Raw genomic sequence first — 27,827 nt, forward strand, 5'->3', positions numbered from 1 at the left:
AAGAAACCAGGGCAACCACAGGCTAGTGCCGTGCTGGAAATTGAACTGCTGTATAATTTTATTGGGGAAGGTATAACGCTTCCCTGCCAATCTGAGGTTCAGTTTCAGCTTATCAGGACTGATCTACTCCACCTTCCAAACGCTATCAAAGGCTAGTGGAAAGGGCATGGTAACGGGTTTAGATGAAGCTGAAGGAAATACCTTTTCTACCCCAGAAGCCAAAGACTCATTAGAAGTTTCAGGCTCAACAAGGAATTCCTCATTAAGCTGTAAAATCTGTCTAGCTTTTGCCAACAAGGCAGGATAAACATCTGAAGAAAAAAGCTTGCCCTGAGAGCTAGTGGACTCTAGCTCCTCCTCAGATAACTCTCCCACTTCATTGCCTTCCATAGCAACTGATTCAGAAAGCGCATCCCCAACTGCTCTAGTTTGCTCTGTTGGTGCCACAATTTTTCATAAATTGGATTCTATGTAATTGCCTTAGCTCCCGCCACAACCCACATGTTGCCCTTCAACTGGAGAGAAATCAGGGGAGGATACTGAGGAAAAAGATCCCACAGAACTGCAGTGGAAGGAGATCTGTGGCATCTCCTCCTTTTGTGGCTTTTAGATTTAAGCTTCTGTTTCTTTTTGCATTTCTTGCTTGCGAAAGAACTCCCTCAAGCCAAACTAATAGATTTAGAAGGAAGAGAATCCTTTATTTTTTCCAGAGAACAGCTCTCTTATCCACTGCAGGAATTTGGAGAAATGACCTCCCCAGGAAAAGGCGCACCAGTGAGGGCAAGCCACTCACCCCTTCAGTGGTGTGACTGCCGCCTTTGGAATTCAGATGTGCTGTGTACAGAATCAGACCGTCCATATTCAGAAGTGCTGTTTTCAGAAATTGCTCTGTTTTGGGCACTGGTATATGAAACACGGGACGCGGGTGGCACTGTGGGTAAAACCTCAGTGCCTAGGACTTGCCAATCGTATGGTTGGCGGTTCGAATCCCCGCGGCGGGGTGAGCTCCTGTCGTTCGGTCCCAGCTCCTGCCCACCTAGCAGTTCGAAAGCACCCCTAAGTGCAAGTAGATAAATAGGGACCGCTTTATAGCGGGAAGGTAAACGGCATTTCCGTGTGCTGCGCTGGCTCACCAGATGCAGCTTTGTCACGCTGGCCACGTGACCCGGAAGTGTCTCCGGACAGCGCTGGCCCTGGCCTCTTGAGTGAGATGGGCACACAACCCCAGAGTCTGTCAAGACTGGCCCGTACGGGCAGGGGTACGTTTACCTTTACCTTTAAACGGCATTTCCGTGTGCTGCGCTGGTGCTGGCTCACCAGCTGCAGCTTCGTCACGCTGGCCACGTGACCCGGAAGTGTCTTCGGACGGTGCCGGCCCCCGGCCTCTAGAGCGAGATGAGCACACAACCCTAGAGTCGGACACGACTGGCCCGTACTGGCAGGGGTACCTTTACCTTTATATGAAACACAGAGGAGGCCACCAAAGAGAACATATGCCTGCCAAAACCAAGCTCTTTCCAACAGAGTGAGAAGCAGCCCTCTGATAAGCGCTTCACAAAATTCTATGGCAAAGGAGCTGTGATGAGCTTGAGGGAAATCACCCCACTTGAGGTAGAATTGTGGAAAAATTTGCTGTGATCAAAGACCAGCGCTCTACAGAGGTCTCAAGGAAAACTGCTTAATGTGGAATAAGTTACCACAATCCTGCTGGGTTTCACCGAGGTAGCAAGACTAATCATTACTAGCAGAAATAATGATGATAATGATGCAGGTGATGAGGTCTAACCCTCCCCTCCCCAGCCACCACCCTGACAAACAATGCCTTACAAAAGGCAGAGTTGAAAGCTTAATTTCTAACAGTACTTGAAGTGTGTGGAGGATTTTTGTTGGGATCGTGGCTGGAGAGGGAAGAGTTAAATATTCCCTCCCTGTGCACAATTGTCCCACATTTTCCTCCTCCTCTCCATTTGCTTGAAACCACAGATGCTACTGTATACTATGCATTTAATACAATGTGTAGTTTGGCTCTTAGTATGTTGAAATGCTAAGGTCCAAGGCATCTTTTGCATCTTAGAAAATAACATTAGAATTTACTTCTCCAGTTTAGTGAAATTAAACCAGAAATAAATTTAATCTGTGGACAGATGCCTTCTTCACATAAATGACGAGGAAGGCATCTAGTCATCTGTGCAAATGCACCTTTTCTGTATATACACAGGTACTTGGTATGTACCTGACCTTTCGAAAATGAAATCTCCCTCTAAATTATTGAATCCTCTATGCAATATATTTAGAGTGGTGCATACCATTTGGATTCTACCAGACTTCAAAATAAAGATAATTAACTGAAGTATAACGCAGAAATGTGTTCAGATAATGGCAGCACCATTAACCTGGAAACATTATCCCAGGTATTACTTAATTACAAAAGGTTTAATAAGATTGAGAGGTTTATAATTAGCTCATAACTTCCCCCGTATTGAAACATCTATCCACACAACAAATGTTAATTCTTTGAGAACAGAGTATCAAATGATCATCACAGCAGCTATCAGACTAAGTTATGAACTAGGAAGTTCCCTGTTTAAATCTGCTATCTGCCACAAATTAAGTAGATCTTCTTAGGCAAGGAATTCTCTCCCAGTCTCAGTCATCCTCAGCTGTAATATGAAGACTAGTAATACTGACACTTTAAGGCTGTGGTGTGGAACCTTTAGCCTGCAGGCCTGTGTAGGCCTGGTCTAAATCCCAATTAGACCCACATAAATCACACCTGCCTTTCCCATACCCTGACATCATGTGTGGGGCAGGTATGGATGTGGCTACTAAGGAACAATTTGGAGTTTAAGGTGAGTGACAGGGAGCGCACTGAGATTAGCTGCAGATTAGCTGCACTAGGGAGTTCCCCACTGGGTGGAGTATAAGAGACCAGGTACTTTGGGTGCAAGTGAATGAACACAAGAATCCTGAACCTTAAATTGGGGAAGCCCAGCCAAATGGGCGGGGTATAAATAATAAATTATTATTATTATTACTATTAAATAGTGCAGCTCTAAGCAGCAGAGTAACATGTTGCCAGTAACCTACAGCTCTGGACCAGATCCAAGGGGCAACCCCACATAAAACATGATGCGAAATCAATATTTGAGAAACCAATATGCATGGACCACTATGGTCAGGCTATCCTGGTTCAGAAATGGTTGCAGATGGTGTACCAGTTGGAGCTGGTAAAAAGCACTGCTGGCCACAGAGGTCACTCTAGTGACAGAGATCAATCAGGGAATACCCCCAGACTGCATACCTGTTCCTTAAAAGGGAGTGGTCCCATTTAGAACAGGCAGTTTGACCCACAAGGCCTCAGTATTTCAGAATTCAAGCTCAAGTTTATTGACCCTCACCCAGTCCAACACTGCATCCACGTACCAGTATGCACAAGCTCCCGACTCAGATTTAATGGAGAAATAAGAGTTGGGTAGCATCAGTGTACTGATGATACCTTGCTCCAAAACACCCAATGACTGCTCCCAACAGCTTCACAGAGACGTCGAACAGCATTGCTGACAAAATAGTGTGGTGTCCCATAGTGAAAACACCATGCAGCTGAAGAGCCCTCTTCCAAGACTACTTTCTGGACAAAATCCTGCAGCTAGGAGCAGAACCGCTGCAACACAGTGCTACTGATACCCACCCCACAGATTCAGTCCAGGAGGGTATCATGTTCAATGGTAGTGAAGGCCACTGGGGGATCATGCAGAAGGAGCAGGGTTCCATCCCATCAGGGCAAACAAAGCTGATCCAGTCCCAAACCTAAACATACACTCTATAACAGAAATGATGTCACTGGGCTTATTGTGAACCTTTCAAAATTCAGTGAACTTTTGTGGTAACTACAAATAAAGCTTTGCCCATAAAAACACATATTAAGAAAAAGTGAGGTGCTGTTATTTCAAGTTATTCTGATCTTGGGTGTGGCTGGCCATCATTCAGGCTGTGATGACAAATATAGGAAAAAATGAGCTTTTTAAAGAACATTTAATTTACCTTGTTACAACCTTTTCATAGACAGAGCTTTAAATTAGAGATTTGAAAGAATTTCCCCCAAGGATGTAGTTTAATTTGAAAATATAATTAACTTTGGAATAATTATTGCTACCACTTCACTCCTTCCAACTTCCCTAGAGAAAAAGCAAACTTTTGCTTGGTACCCATGAAATGAGAAAGTCATTGTAATTTTACAGCGTTTAAGGAGTACCAAGGAAGACATAATAGAATTCTATTGCTCAAGGAACAGAAAGGCAAATTTACAACAAAACACTCAAGCGGATTTTGTAAAGAAATAAATATTCTGCTAATCTTTAAATTATTTTCCAAAAGCCAAAACCTCCAATTAAATTTCTGCTTGCTGTGCTGTTATCAGTTACTCCAATTCTGAAAGTTTTGCATACTGTAGCACCTTAGTAATTTAGCTAGTCTGTCCACTCCCTACCCTGCAATTCGAATAAATAATGTTGCCAATTAGTTCTAGTGAAACATGTTGGAAACAATACTCTTTTTGTCAGATGTTACGACTAACCTGCTCATTCATTAGAAGTAGCATGGTTCTCTGGATAGAACAATTCATATATATACAATCAAAATCCTCTGCCCTCAGTTTATTCTTCCTTCTCATTGGAACCACCACCAGCATAGCTGCCAATCAGGACTTCCAGGTGGTGCAAGTCCCCATAAGCAGTGATGCTGCTGGTAACACATGCAGCAAGCAAGCGGAAGTATTTTTCCCATGCAATAGGTACACAGCTAAGATGTAATATGAATTCCCTGGCTCACCACAACTTACAGGGATGTTCTAAGTTACATCTGCAGGATCCCAGCTAGCACTGCCAATAACATCTGGACAGTTCCTCACCCCTGCTCCAAGCCATATATATTACATTGTGCAGCAAGAGGTCAGTCTGCAAAGTTAGGTGTGATGTTACTCTCCAGAGGGATTGGGGCAGGACTGGTAGGATTAAATGCAGGGTGGCCAATGAGAGGCAGAGCCAACAAATTCTAGTTTTGTCCCCATTCGTGTGCCAGGCAGTGGAACAGCTTCCACTGCCTAGCACATAGTTTGCAGGAAAACTGTAGGATTTTGGCTTTATTTTCACACGTCCCTAAGACGGCTGGATGGTGCTTGTATGCCTCCTTCCAGCAACTCCTGCAGCCAAGCTGGTGTGCTGCTCAGCTTTCCTTTGAACCACATCAGCAAGGCCGAGAGGCGGGTCTTGCTGTCTGGGAACCCAGAACCTCCATACACACTGCTCAGGTTTGTGCCCCAAGGAAGTCACTTTTGTTGTTGTTTAGTCGTGTCCGACTCTTTGTGACCCCATGGACCAGAGCACGCCAGGCACTCCTGTCTTCCACTGCCTCCCGCAGTTTAGTCAAACTCATGCTGGTAGCTTCAAGAACACTGCCAAACCATCTTGTCCTCTGTCATCCCCTTCTCCTTGTGCCCTCCATCTTTCCCAACATCAGGGTCTTTTCCAGGGAGTCTTCTCTTCTCATGAGGTGGCCAAAGTATTGGAGCCTCAGCTTCAGGATCTGTCCTTCCAGTGAGCACTCAGGGCTGATTTCCTTCAGAATGGATAGGTTTGATCTTCTTGCAGTCCATGGGACTCTCAAGAGTCTCCTCCAGCACCATAATTCAAAAGCAGGTCACTTAGGTGCTGCTAATGCAGCTGTTTGACTTCATTTCCAGAAGCACATTTCATTTTCTCTTGAGACAGATGCCAACAGCCACAACTCCTGAGCCACATGGCAACTTTGGGCTCTCAGGCTCTCACTTCATTCTGGGCCTGTAGCTCAGGCTTGACTTTATGCATCTATGATTTTGAGGGCAGAGGGGTGGTTTGACAGCTCCCTCTGCCTGCTTCCCTAAATCTTCAGTCAATGGGTGGTACAGTATGTTCTCAAAGGAGTCTGTCTGGCTCCAAGTCAGGGTTAGGCATGACAATCTACAGTATACCGAGAATATGAAAGAAATTTCTCTAGTACGTATCACAACAAAATCAGTCTAATAAGACTGCACAGCCTTTTTGAAATAATGACATGCCCACTGAAGTAGCATATTAACAAGCAGACCACCATAATTAAATAATGCTTTAAGGTCATGTTAAAATCAAATTCTGTAAAATATATTCTCACCAGAATTACTTGAAAAATAGTTGGAACAAGATGAATTTCTTCAACAAGGCTGTAAAAAAAACCCAGAAACCCAAATTAAACCATTGAACATGAAACAGTGTGACAAAGTCTTTGTTGCTAAAATCTGTGACCCAGAACCTCAGCCCCTGACTACCTCTTCATTTAAATAAGTTCTACCACAGCTATTAAAACATAAGAAATCCAATACTGCTTTAAAAATTACTTCTTAGTCTACCTTACAGATGTGAAGCAAGTGAGTGGAACAGTAAGTAAATTAATATTTTTTTAAAGGCAGATATTAAAATGCATTAAGTCCATCAAATGGGCAATGGAGGCAGTAAAATAATTTGAAGTAATAGGCTACAGTGGATATACTGAAATTAACACACATACACCGAAGCAGCTTTTTATGTATGCTTCATTAGCTATTTTATCTTCTCTGCTTTAATAAATTCAAGTATATTAGAATCACATACTGTGTATCTGAGAAGTGATTAACCACCAGGTTTCAGATAAAGGACATTCAACTTTATGACAACAGAGAGCTACAGAAGCCATTAAAAAACTGTTTAAATATGGGAACTTGACCAATTGGCCTTAAACTTCGACCACCTCAAATGTGCTTCCAAATTCCCTTCTTTTGCCATGTTACTCCTTAGGGACTTATTTTGCCTCATTTGTCCCTAGTTTTCTGACTCTGCTGTGCTCTCCTACAATTCAGGAGATGAATTTTACCTGAGTTCAGAGAAAAATAATCCAAAACATAAGAAAAGCAAATCTTACACACTTGCACAAGCACTATTTATGTGAGGGTGACAGCACATCAGATTCGCCCAAATAGCTGTTGTATAGAGGTGGGCAAAGAAATGGTTATGGAAAAACAGGATAACCAAAAAAAGTAATGTCTCGTGTCTGGTGGACACTTGAGTCTGAACAGAATTTTGAAGCATGGTTAGAAGACTAATGTATACAACAGTTCATTTTTTATTTAGAGATTCATTTTCCCAAGTGTCTCATGAAACGGGGGGGGGGATGTAACTGTTCCTTGTTGATATATTCAATAAAGTCTCACCAAATCTCCCATGTAGATTTCAAAGTACTCATATCTCCAAACTTAATATTGACTAAGGCGTTGCCTATAGCTGCAACAAGCCCTTTCCTCGTGGGACCTATATTCAAAATATACTCTCTAATTATGTAAGAGTATGTGTAGCATGTATGAGGACCACAGAATTGTTGATGAAATTGAAACCATCCAATGGCCATTCATGCCTTGAGTCGCCATTTGTAGCTGTTCTTTGGTGGGTGGGTCATATTTTTTTGCCCCCCAAACCCTCTCAACCTATAATAAACCTTAGATCCAAATTTATATTTCTACTTAGAATTAACAGTTTGAGTCTTTCTGTAAGAATAGTTCTCTTCTTAAGTGACAGTACAATCCTAAAGATGATCATGCAGAAATAAGTCCCACCATATTCAGTGATGTTTACTTTGTAGTAAATGTGTTTATGATTGAGAAAATACGGGAAAATGTAATTTGATGGCCAGAATACTAGTTCTTCGAGTTCAAGAGGGTTTTAGACTCATTTTTCTAAACAGCAGGAACCTACACTACATGGCTCACTACAGTTAAAACTGAAGCAGTTTATAATATGACATATCAAGGGTCAGCTGATCTAAGGTGAGGAAAGGTCAAGCTTTCTGGATTCTGGCTCACAGAAGTAGTGAACGTACAATTGGATTACCTTGTAAAAACGGGGCTATACTCTGTAAGGGCAACTAACAGCTTTAGAGCATAAGCAGGTACTGGGTCAGGTGCCATTAGAATTTGCTCAAACCTAGAACAAAAGAAAGAACAACCTTGTGAAACATAAATGTAACTATTTCACCCATCATTTTCTGTAGGAAAATATGCTAGCAGTTGACCAAGTGAACCTTCCCTTAATCTGTCCACTCATACATCCTTCTACTGACTTATCTACTTGTACAATTTTTTTAAGGGAAAGTTATGTGTTTTGAACAGCAGAAAAATCAATTTTCTGCTAGTCTTTTGTAACAGGATGACCCTATTAGCAGTGGCAGGATTTGCCTTGGCAGCTTCTAAAGTTCAAGCCAATTTTCTATCTGCTCAGCAGTAGATTTTATTATTAATTTGAGTATATTTTTTGTAATTATCATTTGCTTTTTTGTTCTCTTTTTTACTCATAGTTGATGTATGCTTGAAACCACTCTGCGACACTTTTCAGTTGAAGGAAAATTGGACTAATTAGGACAACCCATATATATTATAGTTGAAGAAGCAAAATAACTTGTGGTTTTTTTTAAATCAAACTCAGAGGATTAGAGGAAACCTTGTTTCTCTTTAGGAAGAGCCAGGCAGATTGTAAAATGGTTATGCAAACTTGGGTGTCCTGCAGCTGTGTTGTTTCTACAATAAATGTAGTGAAGGACTGTATAAAATCTTATACTGAGACATCTGGCAGAAAAATGTGCGACACTGTTTATTAATCCGACTGCAGTTCAGAAATGTGCAGCCAAAACAGATTGGTTATAGAATTAGTTTTGATTAGAAAAACTGTTCTGTACTTACTGAGGCAGCAATGAGTCTTTAATGAGAGACAGAAGTTTGTTGTTTGAGTTAAGGTTCTCTTTCTCTTCAGCCATGACCTCGTGGCTCACAAGCAGTGATGTGGTTTCTGAGAGCAACCGCAAGCTGAAGAGTCTCCACTCCACTAAAGAAGAAGAAAGGAATCAATGTGCCAAGAATGTGTCCGCACCGATGCTTAATTAAAGCAAAATGGGTATTTCAGTTGATGTGGCCATATATTTACCATTTTGACTGGAGACCAAAGAAACCAGGGGTGGGAGGATGTAATCCATAACCTAAAGGAAGGCATGATAAAGATCTGGCTTCAATTATACAGACATAACGATATTTCATGTATACGGCAATCCACGTTTATTTCCCAATTATAATAAATTACAATTCATAAATAGAGAAACCAACTTCACTCAGGTAAATTGTTTCAGTATTACAAATAAGAATATGTTCTTTTTATATAAAAAAAGTACCAATTCTTAACTGAACACCAGCATAGATTTCCAATGCCAATCAATTGGCATTGATTTTTAGGAAAGAAAATACAAACTTCAGTGGCACAATGTTGCTTATTTAAGATACAGACTTGAAGTCTCTGCATCATTCAATAAGGCATTCAGCTCACAAACTTTGGAAATGAAGTACCTCAGCTAGAACTCAGTCCACCTGCCAGAAACATGGTGGTCCTTAAAGCAACAGTTGTAGCAGTGAGTCAGGGGAGCAATTCACCCCCCATCTCTTGTGGCAGAATTGGCTCGGATGCGTAAGTGGGCAAAGTAGGGGGTGGATTCCTTGCTTCTGCTATATACTCTGATAAAGGATCTTGGTGGCCACTTTCTACCCAAAGTCCCAGTTTAAGAGCTTCTGGGCCACAAAGGTCCTCAGCTCCCCTAAAGGGCTTGACACATTGGTCCGTGCTCTGGTGGGCTCAAAACCTCAGTCCAATGCCCTACTGGTGAGCCCAGCAACTGCACTCTACATCATGTATGACTTAGTGCTCTGGAACTAAACTACAGTTGTGGCCTAAATAAACCAACACAAACCTCTTGTTGTGTATTGCTCCTTGGACCCCAGGTCTTTCCTGTGCATGGTAGCACAAAATGATGGCAAATAAATTATTGTAAATCTCTACTGATGTTTACTTGAGCAGTACTAATTTGTACTTAATTTATAAGTAATTTTCCTTGACAAGGTTTTATAATGTGAAAAAAAATACATAATACTGAATATGCTCATACGTACATGAAATGCCTATAGATTAACTCAATTACTGGCTGCAAACCTTATCATTCTGGTCCATTAGTTTGAAGAGAACATCACATCCATATACTTAATTCCCATTTCCTTAATTTCCTATTGCAAGCAATTTTGCTCCTCTCTACAAACTATTATTCACCACCCAAGGTAGCTTAAAAACTATTTTACTTCATGAAAACAAAGAACTCTGTTGACACTAACTAGCTTAACCTCTGGGACTAATCTTAGACACACATTTCTAGTCAGAGAAAAGGATATCCTATTAAGAAGTTTTATATTTGAAGTATTGATCTGGAACCTTGAACATGTCTAGCTTCAATTTAACAAGAAAGCATTAAGCTCCTTTGGGTGCTCAGCATTTATATTCATGGATTTCAAGTCATGCTCAACCACCACCAATTAGAAGACATCCCTGGAGTGAAAGTGTTTCTTTAAAAAAAACCCCAACATTATATAAATATCATGCAAATGAATTACTGCACAATGCTGCTAAGACTTATATTCCAATAATTACAGTTACACGCCTTTTGAGTGATAGAGCACTACTGCAGTTCATGCCACTAACTAACACCTGGAAAGGTCATGAACAAGTCATTATGGACCTCTGTCTCATCTCTCTAATATACATTTGTAGAAGACTGTCACCACGTGGTAGTTTGTGTGACTGCCGAGAGATGGTGCTTGCCCTATGAACTACAGTGTGACACTGTGAGGAAGAGGAGGCTAATAAGGACAGGTGGTGGTAGTGAGGTGACAGCAGGAGGAGGAGGACGAGGACAAGGAGGAGGAGGGATGGGGGCTGAAGGAGGTGAGGAAGCTGAGAAAGAAAAGAGCAGGAGGCTGAGGAGTTGTTGACTGAGGGGGAGGCCAATAGGAGGGAACAAGGACTTGGTGAGACAGGGAGAGCAACAGGGACAGCCCCATTTGCCTAACTATGTGGAGTTGTGGACACTCTCTTTTTTCCCCAATTCCCCTGATCCTGGGTAGAGAGACAGAGGAGGATCGCTCTCTCTCTCTCTCTCTCTCTCTCTCTCTCTCTCTCTCTCTGTGTGTGTGTGTGTGTGTGTTGTGTGTGTGTGTTGTGTGTGTGGAGGAGGGAGATGCTCTTGGGTAGAGAAAGAGAGAGAAGGCTATAGTGACCCTCTAAGGATATAAATACAGTGGTACCTTGGTTCTCAAATTTAATCCATTCCAGGAGTCCGTTCGACTACCAAAACAGTTCGAAAACTAACGTGTGGCTTTTGATTGGCTGCAGGAACTTTTGGCACTCAATCAGAAGCCATGGAAGCCGCGTTGGACGTTTGGCTTCCAAAAAACGTTCGCAAACCGGAACACTCACTTCTAGGTTTGAGGCGTTCGGGAGCCAATTTGCTTGGGAGCCAAGCTGTTTGGGAACCAAGGTACCACTGTACTTCTAAATGAATAAATAAAATTATATACAACTGCCCCACCCCCTCTCCACCTGAGTCAAACATAGTTCAATCACTTTCCTTTTTACCCCCAGCGCTTCATTTCTAAAGCCATGAACCTAATAACTCCTAATGATCTAGAAATACTAAATTCATTAGTGAGAGTTGAGGTGCTAAGCAAGCACGTGGCATCAGAACTTACCGTTGAGTGGTAAAGCGTTAACAACACTGGATGTTGCATTATTGCTTCAAATACTGACAAAGCAGTCTTAACTAGTTCTTCTGAAGCTGTTTGACCTGTTGGGGGATGAGGAAAAATTGTAGTACATCTCTTTTGCAAGAGAAGAAAAATGATTTTATATAAAGGGCATGATGGATATCATAGTTATACTTACCTATTGCTCCATCTAAGTTAGTTTCTCCTGAATCTATTAATTTGACAAAACCCTGAAGAGAAAAATAAGACACAAAAAGAGAAAGGTTAACAAAGACCTATGGCTTTGTTAAATAAATGTGTATAAAATAAAGGCCACATAGCAATAACTGTAGATTAAGGTTAAAGGTTTTGTGACATAATGGCAGGATCTCCACAGAGAGATCATAATTTAAGCCTCTTTAGCACATTTACAGTACAGTGCAATCTTATTCAAGTCTACACAAGAGCTACTGTATTCAACAGGATCTATTCTCAGGTATCTAAGACTGCAACCTTAATTATTGAAATTCAACATAAGACTTCTAGAAAACACAATTTTCTCTTATTTGTGCCATCTTTTTTATCTCCCCACATAATTCATACTTTATGGGTAGACTTATGTGTAAGTAGAGAAAACTGTACCCTACTACATTTTAAGGATAACCTAAATAAATCATCCTTCTGAGGAGCAGCAAAAATGAAATATTAATGCTCTGGGATAAGTAAATACTTTGCTATTATTCCCTCTTCTCTTGTGCCACTTAATTTATTTCCATTTTTCTGATTCAATTTAATACATAGAAGACATTTTATAGGGATGCAAGAGGTATGTCACTGATGCCACAGAAATAGTAATCCACATAATTTAAATATATGTGTTATATATAAATTATCAGGTCATTTACATGGCTACCTTTTCAGTACTGAGAGACACATAGGGGAAAGCATCATCTGATAAAAAAAATGATCCTGGCACATTGATGATAAGTGAGGAACAACTTGATACATTTATTTATAGCCCCCTCTCTTTTTCAACAAAAAAACCTAAAACTGTTTAACAAAAGAAATATAAAATAGAAATGGGTCAAAGCAGATCAACAGAAGGGACACCATGTCCCATCTCTGCAAATTGATTGGCCACGGATGGCATTCCACAGAGGAACAATATCAAGGGTACATATAAAAATGCACAGCATCTAACTGCATATCCAGTAGCCCATTTCACATGCAAAAACACATGCAACATCACATCACAAATCAAACAAACACACACACAGAACACTGTGTCATATGCGAACATGCACAAAGTAGTTTTTCACAAACACAAACAAACATGCAGCAGTTATTGTCTTTCATTGCTGTAGCCTACTCTTTCTAATTACAGCGACTTTCCTTTTGACTCCAACATGGGAGCTGCGATCTGTCCAATATGTGGATGAATACCTGCCCTTGGCTAAATCACTGATTAAAACAGGAACTTATACTGAACCATACAGGAAATTACTGGTTTTCTGTAAAGTCAAGATCTCCTTGATTCGTCCACTTTTGGTGTTCAGCAGTCGCCTCATATGAGAGGAGGTGTGAGAATGTGAGCCCCTCCTACCCCCAGGAACAACCTCAGCCAAGGGACAATAAAGAAGGGTAAATTTGAAGAAACCTGGTGGCCTTTCCTAACCTTTCTAAAGCAACCTGGATGTACTAGACGTCCACCAAATGGCCACTTTTCGTTTCGGTCAGCCCATAATCCCAGATACTAAGTTTTTATTATCTTCAGGAAACCCACCCTTCCCCAGTAGTTTTGCTCAGTGGGTGTTTCTTTCCATTTTGCTCTTGCATGTGTTTGCAATATACTTGTAATTTCTATTGTCCTTATCTTTATTTCTTTTGACTGTTATTGTTAGGTTGATGTTGAAAACTAATTTTAAAAATTACACACACGAGGGGGGGGGAGAGAGAGAGAGACAGAGAGAACTGGGAGACATGGATGCTTTCCTGAGGCAGTTTCCAAGGTATTAGACCTTCGAGCCAGAATCTAAGGCTATCTGACTTTTAGAAGACACCTGAAGGCAGCCCTGTTTAGGGAAGTTTTTAATGTCTGATGTTTTATTGTATTTTTAATATTTTGTTGGAAGCCGCCCAGAGTGGCTGGGGAAACTCAGCCAGATGGGCAGGGTATAAATAATAAGTTGTTGTTGTTGTTGTTTAGCATGGTTGCACTGGCTGCTAAATGTACCATATTACAGAACTGGACCACAACCAAATCCCCGTCAATACCTAATTAGACATGCTGGCTTTGGTGGCACTGTTTGGTCCAATATTGTTAAAATGCCTTTCAGTTACTAGACACTGATGGGGACGGTATGCTCGGTCAATTCTGGCAAACCACTTGTGCACTCAATCCTTGTCCATCATTGCTTTTTAAATATAGCAGGAAGGGGCTGCGCAGCTGGATCCAAGGGGTTGTTAAGGCCTCTTTGAGAGAGGGAGTTGTTCCAGCCTCTTTAAAAGAGGCAACAAATCAATTACTCCTGTCAAAACCTAGCCTGGATCCAGAAGATGTTATGATCAGTTACTCTTGGATCTAAGTAATCTGCTTCATCAATTTAAAATCAGGCTTCAGGCCTGGGTTTTGGGCGTAAACTGCCTTGGTTGCCTGGTTGGATGGCTTTTTCTATAAGAGAACAAAGTAGGACCTGCATGTGCAACATTTATAGCAGAACACCTAATGTCATGCAACTCAGACACACAATGGGTGATTGCATTCAGCTGATAACCCAAAGGTTGGTGGTTCAAGCCTACCCAGAGACAACTGTGGGCAGGATTTCAGGGGGTTGGACTAGACGACCCTCGGGGTACCTTGCAACTCTACAATTCTCTGATTCTCTGTCTCTTCCAGAGATTAAGGCTACAAGGAAGAATAAGAAAGTTGGGGAAAGCCACACTGATGCAAACAGCATGTCAAATATGGGATTTAATGCCAGAGATTATTTGCAGCACTCTCTGTAAATGACAATGCCCATCTGATAGAAGTGACTGGTTCCACAGGTGTCAAAGAGGCTTGCTTTTACTCATTACAGGCAATATCAGAAGGATGAAAAAACATATACGCCTTTTCAAGCGATTGCCAATATTTTGACATAGCAGTTCATGAACTACAAACCTAAAGGCTGACAGCTTTACCATATGTCAATCTTAAAATTCAGTGCATCGCTCAAGATAATCAGAATGATCCACTCCAACCCAAGGTGTTTAAAAGCTCATTTGATTTCAATGGAAGAAAACAAGCACATACTTTAACCTTAGCTGGATTTTGCTCTCAATTTATCCTCTATTCCTCATTATTAAAGGGGGAATGGAGGGGAAGGAACCTTTTATTAAGACAAGAAGGAAGCATCTGTTAAATGATGAGACCTGAGAGGTGACATGGTATAGAATTCCAGACACTATGCAAAGACTCTTTCACATCTCAATCTCCAGGGATCTTGGTGCCAAGGCCTACATATTAGCAGTGTACCACTGCTTCTTTTCAACTACTACACATTAAAATAAATAAATTTACATTCAGTTACAACCCATATCCTCAACTGCAATCAGACAAACACTATAGGGCTGATGTAAAGCTGTAATGAGTGGCATCCTGTTTAAACCGCCATTCTGCAAAGCAACTACAGAAATGGTTCTTCACAATTTGCCTTGCACAGAAATATACAAATATGCTGATTCATTAAACATTCATATCTTGTACTCTTTGTTCATAAAGTTTGTTTTAGTGAAGAATAAGCAGGACAGAAATGAGAAATAGATACTGTCCTCCTCTGCATTGCATCTGTTCTGTGGAAATTTTTTTGACAGCAATTTGTAGCTCAATACATTAATCCAACCTCTGATAAAAACCAAAGTAATCAAATATTTAAGAGAAGAGAAAGCTTTGCATTTTATTTTTTTACATGAGCTTACAACTTATTATAATGGTGGTTCTAAAAATATTTCCTTCACAAACATTTCAGTGTCTCTGTGAAATCATACAATGCTGTAGCTAAATAATTTATATTTTCTTGGAATTAAAGGAACACAACAAAAGTGAACATGAGGTCCATACTGCTTCCATTAGGAAGTACTGTAGTCTCCTGTATAAGTAAATCATTAATTTAAGCACCTGTTACTGAAACATGTGTACTCACCATATTTGGTTTCAAAGGAAAAAATGGTACTCTTAGAATAGAGTCATTTCACAGCAGCTGTTGCAGACATGGTGAAAACTAACAATACAATGCAGAAGTACTACTTCATTTTAACTGCAGCACTCTGGAGCACTGGGAATCCCAATACAGATTTTATTGTTAATATCAAAACTAGCATGCTGATGCTGTATGTGACAAATGTCTCAGCTTTCTAGTTTATGCAACTTAGCATTTCATCAACTAAACATAATACAACTGTCCTAGCAAGAAAAATAATATAACTCTTGCAGGTTGTATCTTTAGTACACAAAATAATATTTCAAAGGAAATACAATATTAAATTGAATGAGCTATGAAGAATTATCTAAAAATTCTGTTCATAATTCCATCTAAAATATTGCTAGATAAAGAAACACTAAACAAAAGAATATAATAATTACATTGTGCTCAAAATCTCTCTTTTTTTAAATAAAAACTCAGCCCACTCACTTCTCTTATCCTTAATTAAGCTAGCCTTAAGTTTTGCGGGACCTGATGTAAGTGAAAGAGAGATTTCTGGTAGGTCAACAAAGGCTATAATAAAGTTTATGAAGCTCCAACAGCAACTGTGTAGAAGTTGGCAGCAAAAGTAATAGAAAGGTAATGTATGCTGATTCTGATCATAGGGGTGCTGTGGTTCTAAGATTATTAGATGCGACTATGGGTGAACTTGTTTAACAGAGAACTGTCTTATGGAAGGACAGGTACAAGAGATAAAAGGAAGATGAGTTGCTGTGGGCTGTCTTTGGACATGTGATGTTCAGTAGAATACAGGCAACCTGATGTGTAACAGCAGAACCTAATGTAACATGCATAGACAATCTAGTGCAGTTCTCTAAAACATTATTGATTTTAACGTCAGAGTTCTTCTTGTGGGGGTCCTTAACTAAATATGTTTTTAAAGTATATACATTATGTGTGTGTGAGAAGTAACACTATTATATTTTTCTTGAACATGTATATTTCAGAAGGGAATCATGTATCACTAAGTTAAATTAAAAAGGTAAAGGGACCCCTGACCATTAGGTCTAGTCGCGGACAACTCTGGGGTTGCGCACTCATCTTGCTCTATAGGCCGAGGGAGCCGGTGTTTGTCCGCGGACTGCTTCCAGGCCATGTGGCCAGCATGACTAAGCCACTTCTGGCAAATCAGAGCAGCACACGGTAATGCTGTTTACCTTCCCACCGGAGCGGTACCTATTTATCTACTTGCACTCTGACATGCTTTCAAACTGCTAGGTGGGCAGGAGCAGGACCAAACAATGGGAGCTCACCCCGTCGCGTGGATTTGAACTGCCGACCTTCTGATCGGTAAGCCCTAGGCTCAGTGGTTTAGAACACACCCGTGTCCTTTTTATGTTAAATTAATATATATCCAATACATATTAAAATAAAAGCTGCTAAAATTGTAGGTATTCCATTTTGCATATAGCTTGTTTTTGTATTAGTTATATGTATGCATGTTCTCCACAACCTGAAACTATTATTGTTGTTGTTTAGTCGTTTAGTCGTGTCCGACTCTTCATGACCCCATGGACCAGAGCATGCCAGGCACTTCTGTCTTCCACTGCCTCCCGCAGTTTGGTCAAACTCATGCTGGTAGCTTCGAAAACACTGTCCAACCATCTCGTCCTCTGTCGTCCCCTTCTCCTTGTGCCCTCCATCTTTCCCAACATCAGGGTCTTTTCCAGGGAGTCTTCTCTTCTCACCAGGGAGTCTTCTCTTCTCAACCCCCTCAAGGCAGTGATCCCCTTCATGGATCACTGCCTTGCCGTGGCGAAGGGGCTTGAATAACTCAGAGAAGCTATGAACTATGCCGAGCAGGGCACCCAAGATGAACAGGTCATAGTGGAGAGTTTTGACCAAACGTGATCCACCTGGAGGAGGAACCGGCAAGCCACTCCAGTATCCCTGCCAAGAAAACTCCATGGACAAAGACCTGAAACTATTACTTACCAGCAAAGTTCCATAGCTGCACAGAAACTCCTCAGTTACAATTTGGGGACGAAATACCTATGAGATATATAACGTTGAAAAATAATAAGTACTTGGAAGACATGGTAAATATGCTGTAGCATGCAGTAAAATTGAAAATGACATTTTTGAGTCACAGTTGAGTAGTAATAGACAGATAATACAATAGCTGGAGCTTTTCAGCTTAGAAAAAAGGTAAGTAAGGCAAGGAACATGATAAAGATATATAAAATTATGAATGTTTTAGAGAAAGTGGACAGGGAGAATTTTTTTCTCTCTCTTCTGATGCAAGAATTCAGTATCAACTGAAGCTCAACCGTGGAAGTTTCAGAATAGACAAAATGAGTTATTTCTTCACATACTGCATAGTTCTAAAGGGTTCCCTACCACAAGATGTGGCGAAAAGAGAACTTAAATGGCTTTAAAATGGAATAAGGGAAATTTGTGGAGAATAAGGCTAATTTGGCTACTTGTTAATTATGGCTATATGCATGTTCAGGATCAGAGGTAGCACATCACTAAACACCAGTTGCTACTATATTCATGTCCAGCTTGATGGCTTCCCATAGGTACCTGGCTGGCTGCTGTTGGAAACAGGATTGTTTGATTAGATTGGTCTGATCCAATGGAGATTTTCTTATGTTTTTATGTATGACAAGTATGAATTAATCACATTAGAATATGACAGAGATGGAAGGAGCAACTTGACATAACGGTGTTAGGGCTTAGATAAGGGCTTCAATGTTACAATGTGAAGCTGACTCTCTCCTTCCCTATCTTCATCCAAAACAGTGGTGGAGCATATGCCCACGCTGTCCGGGGCGGGAGCGCGGGGTGCGCCACTGAGGGATGCGGAGGGGACCCTCCAGTGTGAACAGTTCAGGGTAGGAGAGGGGTGGGGAAGCTGCTGCCCACTCCTCCCCTGATCTCTGCAGTTGGGTCAGAAGTGAGTCGGCGCCACAGCTGACGCCACCAGACGCAAGGTGTACCGCGGACTAGGGTGGGCGGTACCGCTGCCACCGACCTGCCTACTCTCCTGTTTATTCTGGTGTGGAGCCAGGCTCCGATGAAGGTGGGGGTGCCTATTTGCACCCCCCTCAAAATTGTGCCTGGGGCCATGGCACCCACCGCACTAAGCCTCTGATCCAAAATACTACATACTGTGAGATTTCCAATACAGTGGTATCTTGGTTTATAACCATAATCCGTTCCAGAGGTCCGGTTGTACACCAAAACAGGTTGTAACCCAAGGCGCACTTTCGCCAATGTGGCCTCCCCCCCAAAATTGGGCTGTAATCCAAAAAAAGGGACACGCGCTTCCGGGTTTGACGTGGTTGTAATCCAAAACGGTTGTAATCCAAAGCGGTTGCAAACCAAGGTACCACTGTAGAGGGGTGCCTGCCAGGAGCAATGGCAAGTATAAACATGGTGTGTTCTCTTTACTGCCCTCTGCTTTCATTTTATTAAAGCAATGTTTTAGATGAGTTCTGTGAAGTTTGAGAAGGCTGTCTCTCCCACTCTTCCACCCGTCACCCTCTTTCAGAGCACTGCACCTGTCCACCTCTTGAGTTAACTGGTACTTTATACCAGTGTTCCCCAACCTTGGGCCTCCAGCGGTTTTTGGACTACAATTCCCATCATCCTTGACCACTGGTCTTGCTAGCGAGGGATGATGGGAGTTGTAGTCCAAAAACAGCTGGAGGCCCAAGGTTGGGGAACACTGCTTTATACTACTCCTTGGCTCTGTCTGGAGCAGACACTTTCCCACCCAAATGTAGCACTGAAGGAGAGAGTTAAAAAGGCTTGTGTCCTGCCAGATCACTGCATGCCTTATGGGGCAAATGTCTTGCACATTTTCTCCTTCTGCCCAATACTCAGATAGCTCACTTCAACATTAACAGAATTAACTTTAATTAGCAGAATAAAATGAAAGTGCAAGAACTCTAACAAAACTCACTGGCATCAATTAATGCCAATCTACAACAAGGCAACATTATGGACTATAACCAATAAAGTGGAAAATGCAAACAACCCAGAAACCAGCAACAGTCTTCATTTTCTGTTTTTTAACAAATTATACCTGGGATGTCACAAGATGAAGTACCACAGGCATCATTGGAAGGCACCCTTTCAGCTGCTTAGCTTGAATTGTTGATGGATGTTTACGTCCTGATACATTTGCTAAAGCAGAAAGAATGTCACCTACAAAGCACAAATTGCATGATATTAGCAAGTCTGTAGTCCTTTGCAGTTACTGAGAATAAGCTCCACTTAACAGGCTTTCTTCCGAGAAAGTCTGGGCTGGTACAAACTGAACTCCTGTGGTGTCAGACACTGTGATTGCAATGGAGCACGAGCGTCCTGCTGCCTGCCATTTGGCTGGGGCTATTATGAAGTAAGAGGAGCACCTTTGTGTCCTATTTATAATTATATCTATTTATAATTATTATCTGCTAACTGAAAGGGAAAGCTGTAAGATATAACTCCCTTCTGCAATGGATAGCATTTTTTACAGAGTAGCATTGTTCCAGTTATGTAATACCCTCCAAATATGTTCATTAATAAATCATATTGGTGTCTGAATTTTTAATACAGTACAAGTTGATTGTAGAAGGTCCCAGCTAAAATTGATTTTTTCAGGTTTTCAGTATTTTAACACTGTATGCAATGCTCCACTACTGGTGCTCTAAATAAAGAAACAGGCTTACTTTAGCACTACCTAATTATTTTGTGACCAGAAGTAGAGGCTGGCCAACTAGGGCTACTGGGCCATGGCCCTCCCAAGGAAAATGTCAAGTATCCTCCAAAATCTCAAAGCCACATGTTTTTTTTCCTGTTGCACAAACCTTTCATACTTCTACTTGAACTCCGAGATGTTCTGCAAACATTTCTGTCAACCTATTGTTCTCTGACCAATCAAGTATTTACAGAACTCCGCTATTCTATTGGATTAGGATCGGCTACGGCAAAGAGATCCCTCTCGTGTGTCTCTAAGCAGAAAAACCATATGACTGACTGGACTGTCTGTAATTCAGCACCACTATGAAGGAGTCAACTCCATCTGTTATGAAGTTAACCAGCAACCTCAGTATTGACCTAGTGGGGCTGCCTTGAAGGGTAGTTAGAGCAGATACAGAGCTGTTTCCTAAATTGCCCATTCCTCAAAACACATTCTTTGCTGCTAGCCAGAAGAAGGGCGGGGTTGCTAGTTTGAGCAACTCGGTTTTTAAAAAAAAAATTTATATTGATTAAGAGAGTGCAATGGTGGAGTATCTGTTTTTTGCTTAATCATTTGCAGTTATTTTTGTGAATGGGGGGATAACTGCTCATTAGATAAGCCCCGTAACCTCCTAACATCCATACCAGGTCTAGTGAACACCAGCCACCACTGATGCTGTGTGTGTGTATCTCAGTATTAGACCCAGGCTAAAAGTTGATCAACCCCTAAGACACCAAATAGGCAAAATAGACAAAGCCCTTTGGCCACACCTCTTAGAACCCAGGTGGGCAGAGTTGCTACTCAACATGCAGACAGATACTCCACAGGTATAGGTGACTCAACCAGTCTCTCACAGGTAAGGTAAAGGTAAAGGTACCCCTGCCCGTACAGGCCAGTCTTGCCAGACTCTAGGGTTGTGCGCTCATCTCACTCTAGAGGCCGGGAGCCAGCGCTGTCCGCAGACACTTCCGGGTCACGTGGCCAGCGTGACAAGCTGCATCTGGCAAGCCAGCGCAGCACACGGAACGCTGTTTACCTTCCCGCCAGTAAGCGGTCCCTATTTATCTACTTGCACCCGCGGGTGCTTTCGAACTGCTAGGTTGGCAGGCGCTGGGACCGAGCGGCGGGAGCGCACCCCACCACGGGGATTTGAACCGCCGACCTTTCGATCGGCAAGTCCTAGGCGCTGAGGCTTTAGCCCACAGCGCCACCCGCGTCCCCCAAGCCTACGGCACCCGGTATTCCCAGGCGGTCTCCCATCCAAGTACTAACCAGGCCTGACCCTGCTTAGCTTCCGAGATCAGACGAGATCGGGCGTGTTCAGGGTAGTATGGCCATAGACTCTCTCACAGGTAATATTGTTTAAATTACAGAAAATAGTTTTCTTAGGTAGAATCCAATAGTTCAATCCTGGCACAGCAACACAGTGTTGGCAAAGGGTCTCAGGGCCAAATAATATTTCATTAAGTAGGTAATTTACCCTTGAATGTCTGCTTTTCTTTTCAAAATAGCAGCTGGCATGACAGTTAAAAATATAAAATCACAAAAGTGCACAACACAGTTACAAACAAAGCAATACCCCACTGCTGAGGAGGGGGAGAACCATTGTGCCATCTTGAAAAAATAAAAATGGAATAAATAAGACACCAGGATTGGGACTGCATGTCCAAGACGGCTAATTGAACCCTCATTCAAAAATCCTGATGAAAATCATTATAACACCTGTCTAGCTGACACAGGAAGGAATCTGTCATTGATGGGTGATCTATTTTTTATTTCTGCCTGGAGAATGGTATGGTCCTGACAATATTTCTGTGGGTTCTGGCTTCTGTCAAGGAGTTCTGTTGAGCCAGAAAGCAGTTAAGTCATGCTGGCCACATGACCTGGAAAGCTGTCTGTGGACAAACACCAGCTCCCTCGGCCTGAAAGCAAGATGGGCATCATAACCCCCTAGTCGCCTTTGACTGGACTTAACCGTCCAGGGGTCCTTTTACCCCTACCATGACAAAACAGCTATTAATTTAACAAGAAAAAACAGACATGCAAGGGAGAATAATATATTTAACATGAAGTGTAGTTGGACTCTCAGTGCTGGCACAAGGTAACCTGTAAGTTTCCAGTTATATCCATCACCAGACTCAGCATCAAACTGCAGCCACTACCTTTCCTATGCTGGAGCCACAGAACAACTCCTATGCCTCACTGGTGAAAGACTAATGGAATACAAGATACCTTTCTGACACCACTGCACTGATTTCTGTTGGGTCCCTGCTAAATGAGGACATGCCTGAGAATTCTCTGAAATTACATGCCATGAAGCAGCAAAACTCATAGTTTGTACTGCTAAAGCTCAGACAAAAACGAGGTTAAGCAGTTTTTAATAAGCATTGTTATAGCTTACATGATTTAGGTTTGAAAAATGTACATCTGAAATGTTTTTCTACTTTTTAAAAATAAGTACTTTAATATATGTGGTTTACAGCTACATCTGCTGGAAGAGACTGAAATTTCAATATTGTTTACATGCAAATCGTCCTCTCAAATCTACAAATAACTAGATCGGCAATTGAACACTTTTTAATTTAGTTTTATTTGCCAATTTGATTATTTTGGACATTAAAGGGCCTTCTTGGTAGTGACGCCCACCCTGTGGAACACCCTCCCATCAGATGTCAAGGAAATAAACAACTACCTGATTTTTAGAAAACATCTGAAGGCAGCCCTGTTTAGGGAAGTTTTTAATGTTTAATGTTTTAACGTGTTCTTAATATTCTATTGGAAGCCACCCAGAGTGACTTGGTAAACCCAGCCAGATGGGCGGGGTATAAATAAATCATCATCATCATGATCATCATCATTATTAAGGGTTAACTAAATATTATTCACCGGGACGCGGGTGGCGCTGTGGGTAAAAGCCTCAGCGCCTAGGGCTTGCCGATCGAAACCCCCGCGGCGGGGTGCGCTCCCGTTGTTCGGTCCCAGCGCCTGCCAACCTAGCAGTTCGAAAGCACCCCCGGGTGCAAGTAGATAAATAGGGACCGCTTACTAGTGGGAAGGTAAACGGCGTTTCCGTGTGCGGCTCTGGCTCGCCAGAGCAGCGATGTCACGCTGGCCACGTGACCCGGAAGTGTCTCCGGACAGCGCTGGCCCCCGGCCTCTTGAGTGAGATGGGTGCACAACCCTAGAGTCTGTCAAGACTGGCCCGTACGGGCAGGGGTACCTTTACCTTTACCTAAATATTATTCACAAAACATGTGTAAGAGAGCCCCATTTTTTCTTAAGGAAATGATGGGAGAAGCATGTTTGTTTCTTATCTTTGCCATTAAAACTGAATACAAATTAACAAAATGTTTATATCCTCACGTATACGAGAAGATAACTTGGCACTGTAATATTGTTGTCAAGTTGTCTAACTTAAACCTCTTAAACCTGCTGTTGCCCTATATATTCAGCAAGAATTCAAAACACATTTCTTAATTATGACATTATGCCTCACTTAATTTCTCTAGCACTTGCTTTCTTGCATGAAATCCTTGTATATCAAGTAATGCTAAGATAATCTTGTAGCGCTCCAGCAAGTGGCAGCTTTTGGGCTCTCAAATGTCAGTGGTGCCCTGTGCAATGCTAAAATTCAGTGCCCATCGCCTTCTGTGCTCTGTTCTACATCACTGTTGTGATGCCCTTCGTGGTGCCGGCAAAACTGCCTCTGCTCCAGCAGACTGGTGATGGGTGAGTCATGGAATAATAATAATAATAATAATAATAATAATAATAATAATAATAATAATTATTATTTATTATTTATACCCCATCCATCTGGCTGGGTTTCCCCAACCACTCTGGGTGGCTCCCAACAGAGTATTAAAAACACAGTAAGATAAGACAGAAAAAACACTAAACATGGCTGCCTTCAGATGTCTTCTAAAAGTCAGATAGTTGTTTATTTCCTTGACATCTGATGGGAGGGCATTCCACAGGGCAGGCACTACTACCAAGAAGGCCCTCTGCCTGGTTCCTTGTAACCTCACTTCTTGCAGGGAGGGGTCCGTCACAAGGCCCTTGGAGCTGGACTTCAGTGTCTGGGCTGAGCGATGAGGGTGGAGATGCTCCTTCAGGTATACTGGGCTGAGGCCGTTTAGGGCTTTAAAGGTCAGCACCAACACTTTGAATTGCCCTCGGAAACATACTGGGAGCCAATGTAGGTCTTTCAGGACCAGTATTATATGGTCTTGGCAGCCACTCCCAGTCACCAGTCTAGCTGCCAAATTCTGGATTAATTGTAGTTTCCGGGCCACCTTCAAAGGAAGATGCTGGGATCATGGATGTCGAAGCTGATGTTTTAGTTCCACTCTAAATGTGGGCGTGGAGGGAGCGGCCACAGTGGTGGAAGCTCCCCAGGAAACTGTAGCGCCTACTACCCTTTCTCCACCATTTCCAATTATAATGGTGGAATGCAATCCAGCAAATTCATTCCTATTACCACAGGACCACAACTGTAGCCCTCTAATACTTCTCCCATTACAGCATGTTACCTTTCCTACTGTAACTCATGCCATTACTGCTTTTGGAATGTCAGCGTCTTGAGGCAAGAACTGTGTTTGCTTTTGTCATTAATCCTCTACAGTGCTTCACAAGAAAAGAGCAAAAGGGATCTCTACCTCCTTTTATAGCGAGGCAGCAGAATTTACCTAGAATTTGTGGCAGCTCCTGCACAATGTGATAGATGAGAAGATCCAGGCATTTTGACAGGTATTCATTGCTGCTTTGCTGCTCTTTTCCTGGCATGGCCTTTCTGCTGTCTCTTTCAATGTACATCACCAATCTACACACATAGAAATTCATCTTATATAACAAAACAATGATACTTCTCTCAAAAGATCGCTACAAGAATTTCCATAAGGCAGCATACCCGCTCCTGGAGCCCTCCAGATGTTTTGGCCATGTTGGCTGAGGCTGATGGGAATTGCTACCCAAAACATCTAGAGGGCAGTGGGGTGGTGAAGGCTGCCATGAGAGTGGGTACAGGATTGCAGCATGGCATATAAGCTCTTAAAATCTATTCTACATAAGTGAACCTTCATTGCATGTAATTGTATTAACTTGTTTTCACATTTTATTTTAGATTGAAGAGGAATAAAAGTCCTGCTTTAACAAGTTAATTTATAATTTCTTCACTCCACAGAAAGTAATACTAAATCTTACAAGCTTTAATTGGGTGAGTAATCCCTTAGCATCTAAAAAAAACCCTCCACTGTGGTTGCTATTCATTCAGGAAGAGAATCACTTCAATAGACCCTTAGGCAATGGTGAAACAGAATGCATAGCAAAGAGAATATATATTTTAAATTTTACTGTTTTTTTGAATGCTTCACATTTGAAAATGCTTTGGCTATACGTATGATGACTCACACATCTAAAAAGCCAACAGTAGCTCAAAAGAAGTAAGCAAGCCTGATAATAGCACCAAACCTTAGTTTGGTGTTATATCTGAACCAACCTTAATACAGATGCAGGGATCTAAAACTGATTGCACAGTCTTTGAAACGATTTACTGATTTTAACATTTTAAACAACTTCTTCTAGACTTTATTTCTAATGAAGTTTAAGCACTGAAAGTAGGAACAAAGCAAAAAGTACATCGAGCTAATTATCATCAGTCAGTGAGAATTTATGGTATAAGCAAAAGCAGGATGGAGAGAAATTAGAAGCTAGTAACCAGCTAGGGCAAGGCAAGTACAGTGGTACCTCAGGTTAAATACTTAATTCGTTCTGGAGGTCTGTTCTTAACCTGAAACTGTTCTTAACCTGTAGCACCACTTTAGTTAATGGGGCCTCCTGCTGCCGCTGCGCCACCGCTGCATGATTTCTGTTCTCAGCCTGAAGCAAAGTTCTTAACCCGAGGTACTATTTCTGGATTAGCGGAGTCTGTAACCTGAAGCGTATGTAACCCGAGGTACCACTGTATGTAGTAAGAAAAAGACAAAGAAAAGAAGCAACAGAAAGTATGTTCAAAGTAGCTTGCATGGCGGGGTGGAGCTGCAACAATAGCCTCCAGAGAGCAGCACTGCTGCCACTGGCGGAAGAAGAGGGGGGAGGGGGGAGCGCACTGCCCCCGGCCCCACGATCCTGGTGGGGTGCCATCGCAGCTCCCCACCAGCACTGGGCACCACGCCCCTGCGGACAGTGCGCCACGCCCTGGGATGTGCACCAGCCACCCCCCCCCCCGTCTGCTCTCTGCCCCCAGTGCTGGAGCATGAAGCTCCACCACCGACTGCTGCCACTTACTAGCAAGGGGAGAGGCAAGGCAGTGATGAGGTTAAGCTGTATGGGCACAACTGCACCAAATTGGATCTCCTGTTGTTGCCTCACAACCCTAACACCATGGCTACCTTGTCCCTACCAGTAAGCAGCAGTGACGGTGCTGCCGGGAGATTCAATATTGCAACTCCCCCTGCCCAGATCAGTAAGCTGCCAGTAACTGTATTAAGTTTTCCATTGTCAAATATCAGGTAGTGAGATTCAAAATGAGCTTCCGATTTTCTTGGGCCATGCAAGTGCCCTATCAACACTTCACAGCTCAATTTCTGACTTGCTCAGAGTAGCTTGGCAGTCTTTCCCATGTCTATAAAGGTTTCTCCTTTGTTCTGATCAATCAGAGGGTGCTCACTCGGTACTAGTGATTTCATAGTTCTGCCTTGTAATCCACCAGATAAGCAACCCTGCCACCAGCATTGGAAGGTAACAAGTTTGTTGATAGAAACGTGATACAATTCCCAGAGTAAAATTTTAACTGCACACACCTTTCGGTCCAATAATAGCTTAGAGCATCACTTTACCTCGCTTGGCAGCTCAGAAGAAGCATCTCTTTATTATTAATCAAAACTTGTAACAAGACTAGAAAAGCCTTTGCTCGAATGGAGGCAGAAGGACTTTCAAACATTCGAATAACTGTAGTCACAAGGTCCTGGATGGAAAGTTTGGGGGGGGGGGGAGAGAAACACAGTTTCAATGAGAATACATATAACTTCACTCTTCCCCTCTCCCTACCATTTTAAATTAAAACAGTGTATTACTAATGATATTTTTTCACAAGTCAAAACTACAGAAATAAATTAGGAGGTCTTTAAGCAGAGGCTTGACAACCATATGTCAGGAGTGCTCTGATGGTGTTTCCTGCTTGGCAGGGGGTTGGACTCGATGGCCCTTGTGGTCTATTCCAACTCTATGATTCTATGATTCTATGAAATTATGAGATAAAAGTTCTGCTGTT

At 42.0% G+C, this 27,827-nt stretch overlaps 1 protein-coding gene and 1 non-coding gene across 9 annotated transcripts in view; both read right to left on the minus strand.

The window, feature by feature from the left end:
• Positions 1-27,827, minus strand: part of ULK4 (unc-51 like kinase 4) — a 173,840-nt gene that overhangs the window by 95,242 nt on the left and 50,771 nt on the right. For 7 of the 8 annotated variants that reach the window (XM_053409500.1, XM_053409502.1, XM_053409503.1 and 4 more), the window contains 10 exons: positions 27,394-27,521; positions 25,246-25,379; positions 19,919-20,040; positions 17,821-17,877; positions 11,844-11,895; positions 11,651-11,745; positions 9,015-9,066; positions 8,774-8,915; positions 7,929-8,021; positions 6,184-6,232 (listed from right to left, as the gene is read on the minus strand). In XM_053409500.1, the coding sequence (XP_053265475.1) occupies positions 6,184-6,232; positions 7,929-8,021; positions 8,774-8,915; positions 9,015-9,066; positions 11,651-11,745; positions 11,844-11,895; positions 17,821-17,877; positions 19,919-20,040; positions 25,246-25,379; positions 27,394-27,521 (924 nt within the window). The remainder of the gene's footprint in view (positions 1-6,183; positions 6,233-7,928; positions 8,022-8,773; positions 8,916-9,014; positions 9,067-11,650; positions 11,746-11,843; positions 11,896-17,820; positions 17,878-19,918; positions 20,041-25,245; positions 25,380-27,393; positions 27,522-27,827) is intronic. The other variant, XR_008332893.1, reaches the window with a different exon arrangement.
• LOC128398570 (5S ribosomal RNA) lies at positions 21,781-21,899 on the minus strand. The gene has a single exon (XR_008327162.1). It is a non-coding gene; the product is annotated as a 5S ribosomal RNA (ribosomal RNA).

Source organism: Podarcis raffonei, chromosome 12, assembly GCF_027172205.1.
Source record: "Podarcis raffonei isolate rPodRaf1 chromosome 12, rPodRaf1.pri, whole genome shotgun sequence".
NCBI classification, from domain to species: Eukaryota; Metazoa; Chordata; class Lepidosauria; order Squamata; family Lacertidae; genus Podarcis; species Podarcis raffonei.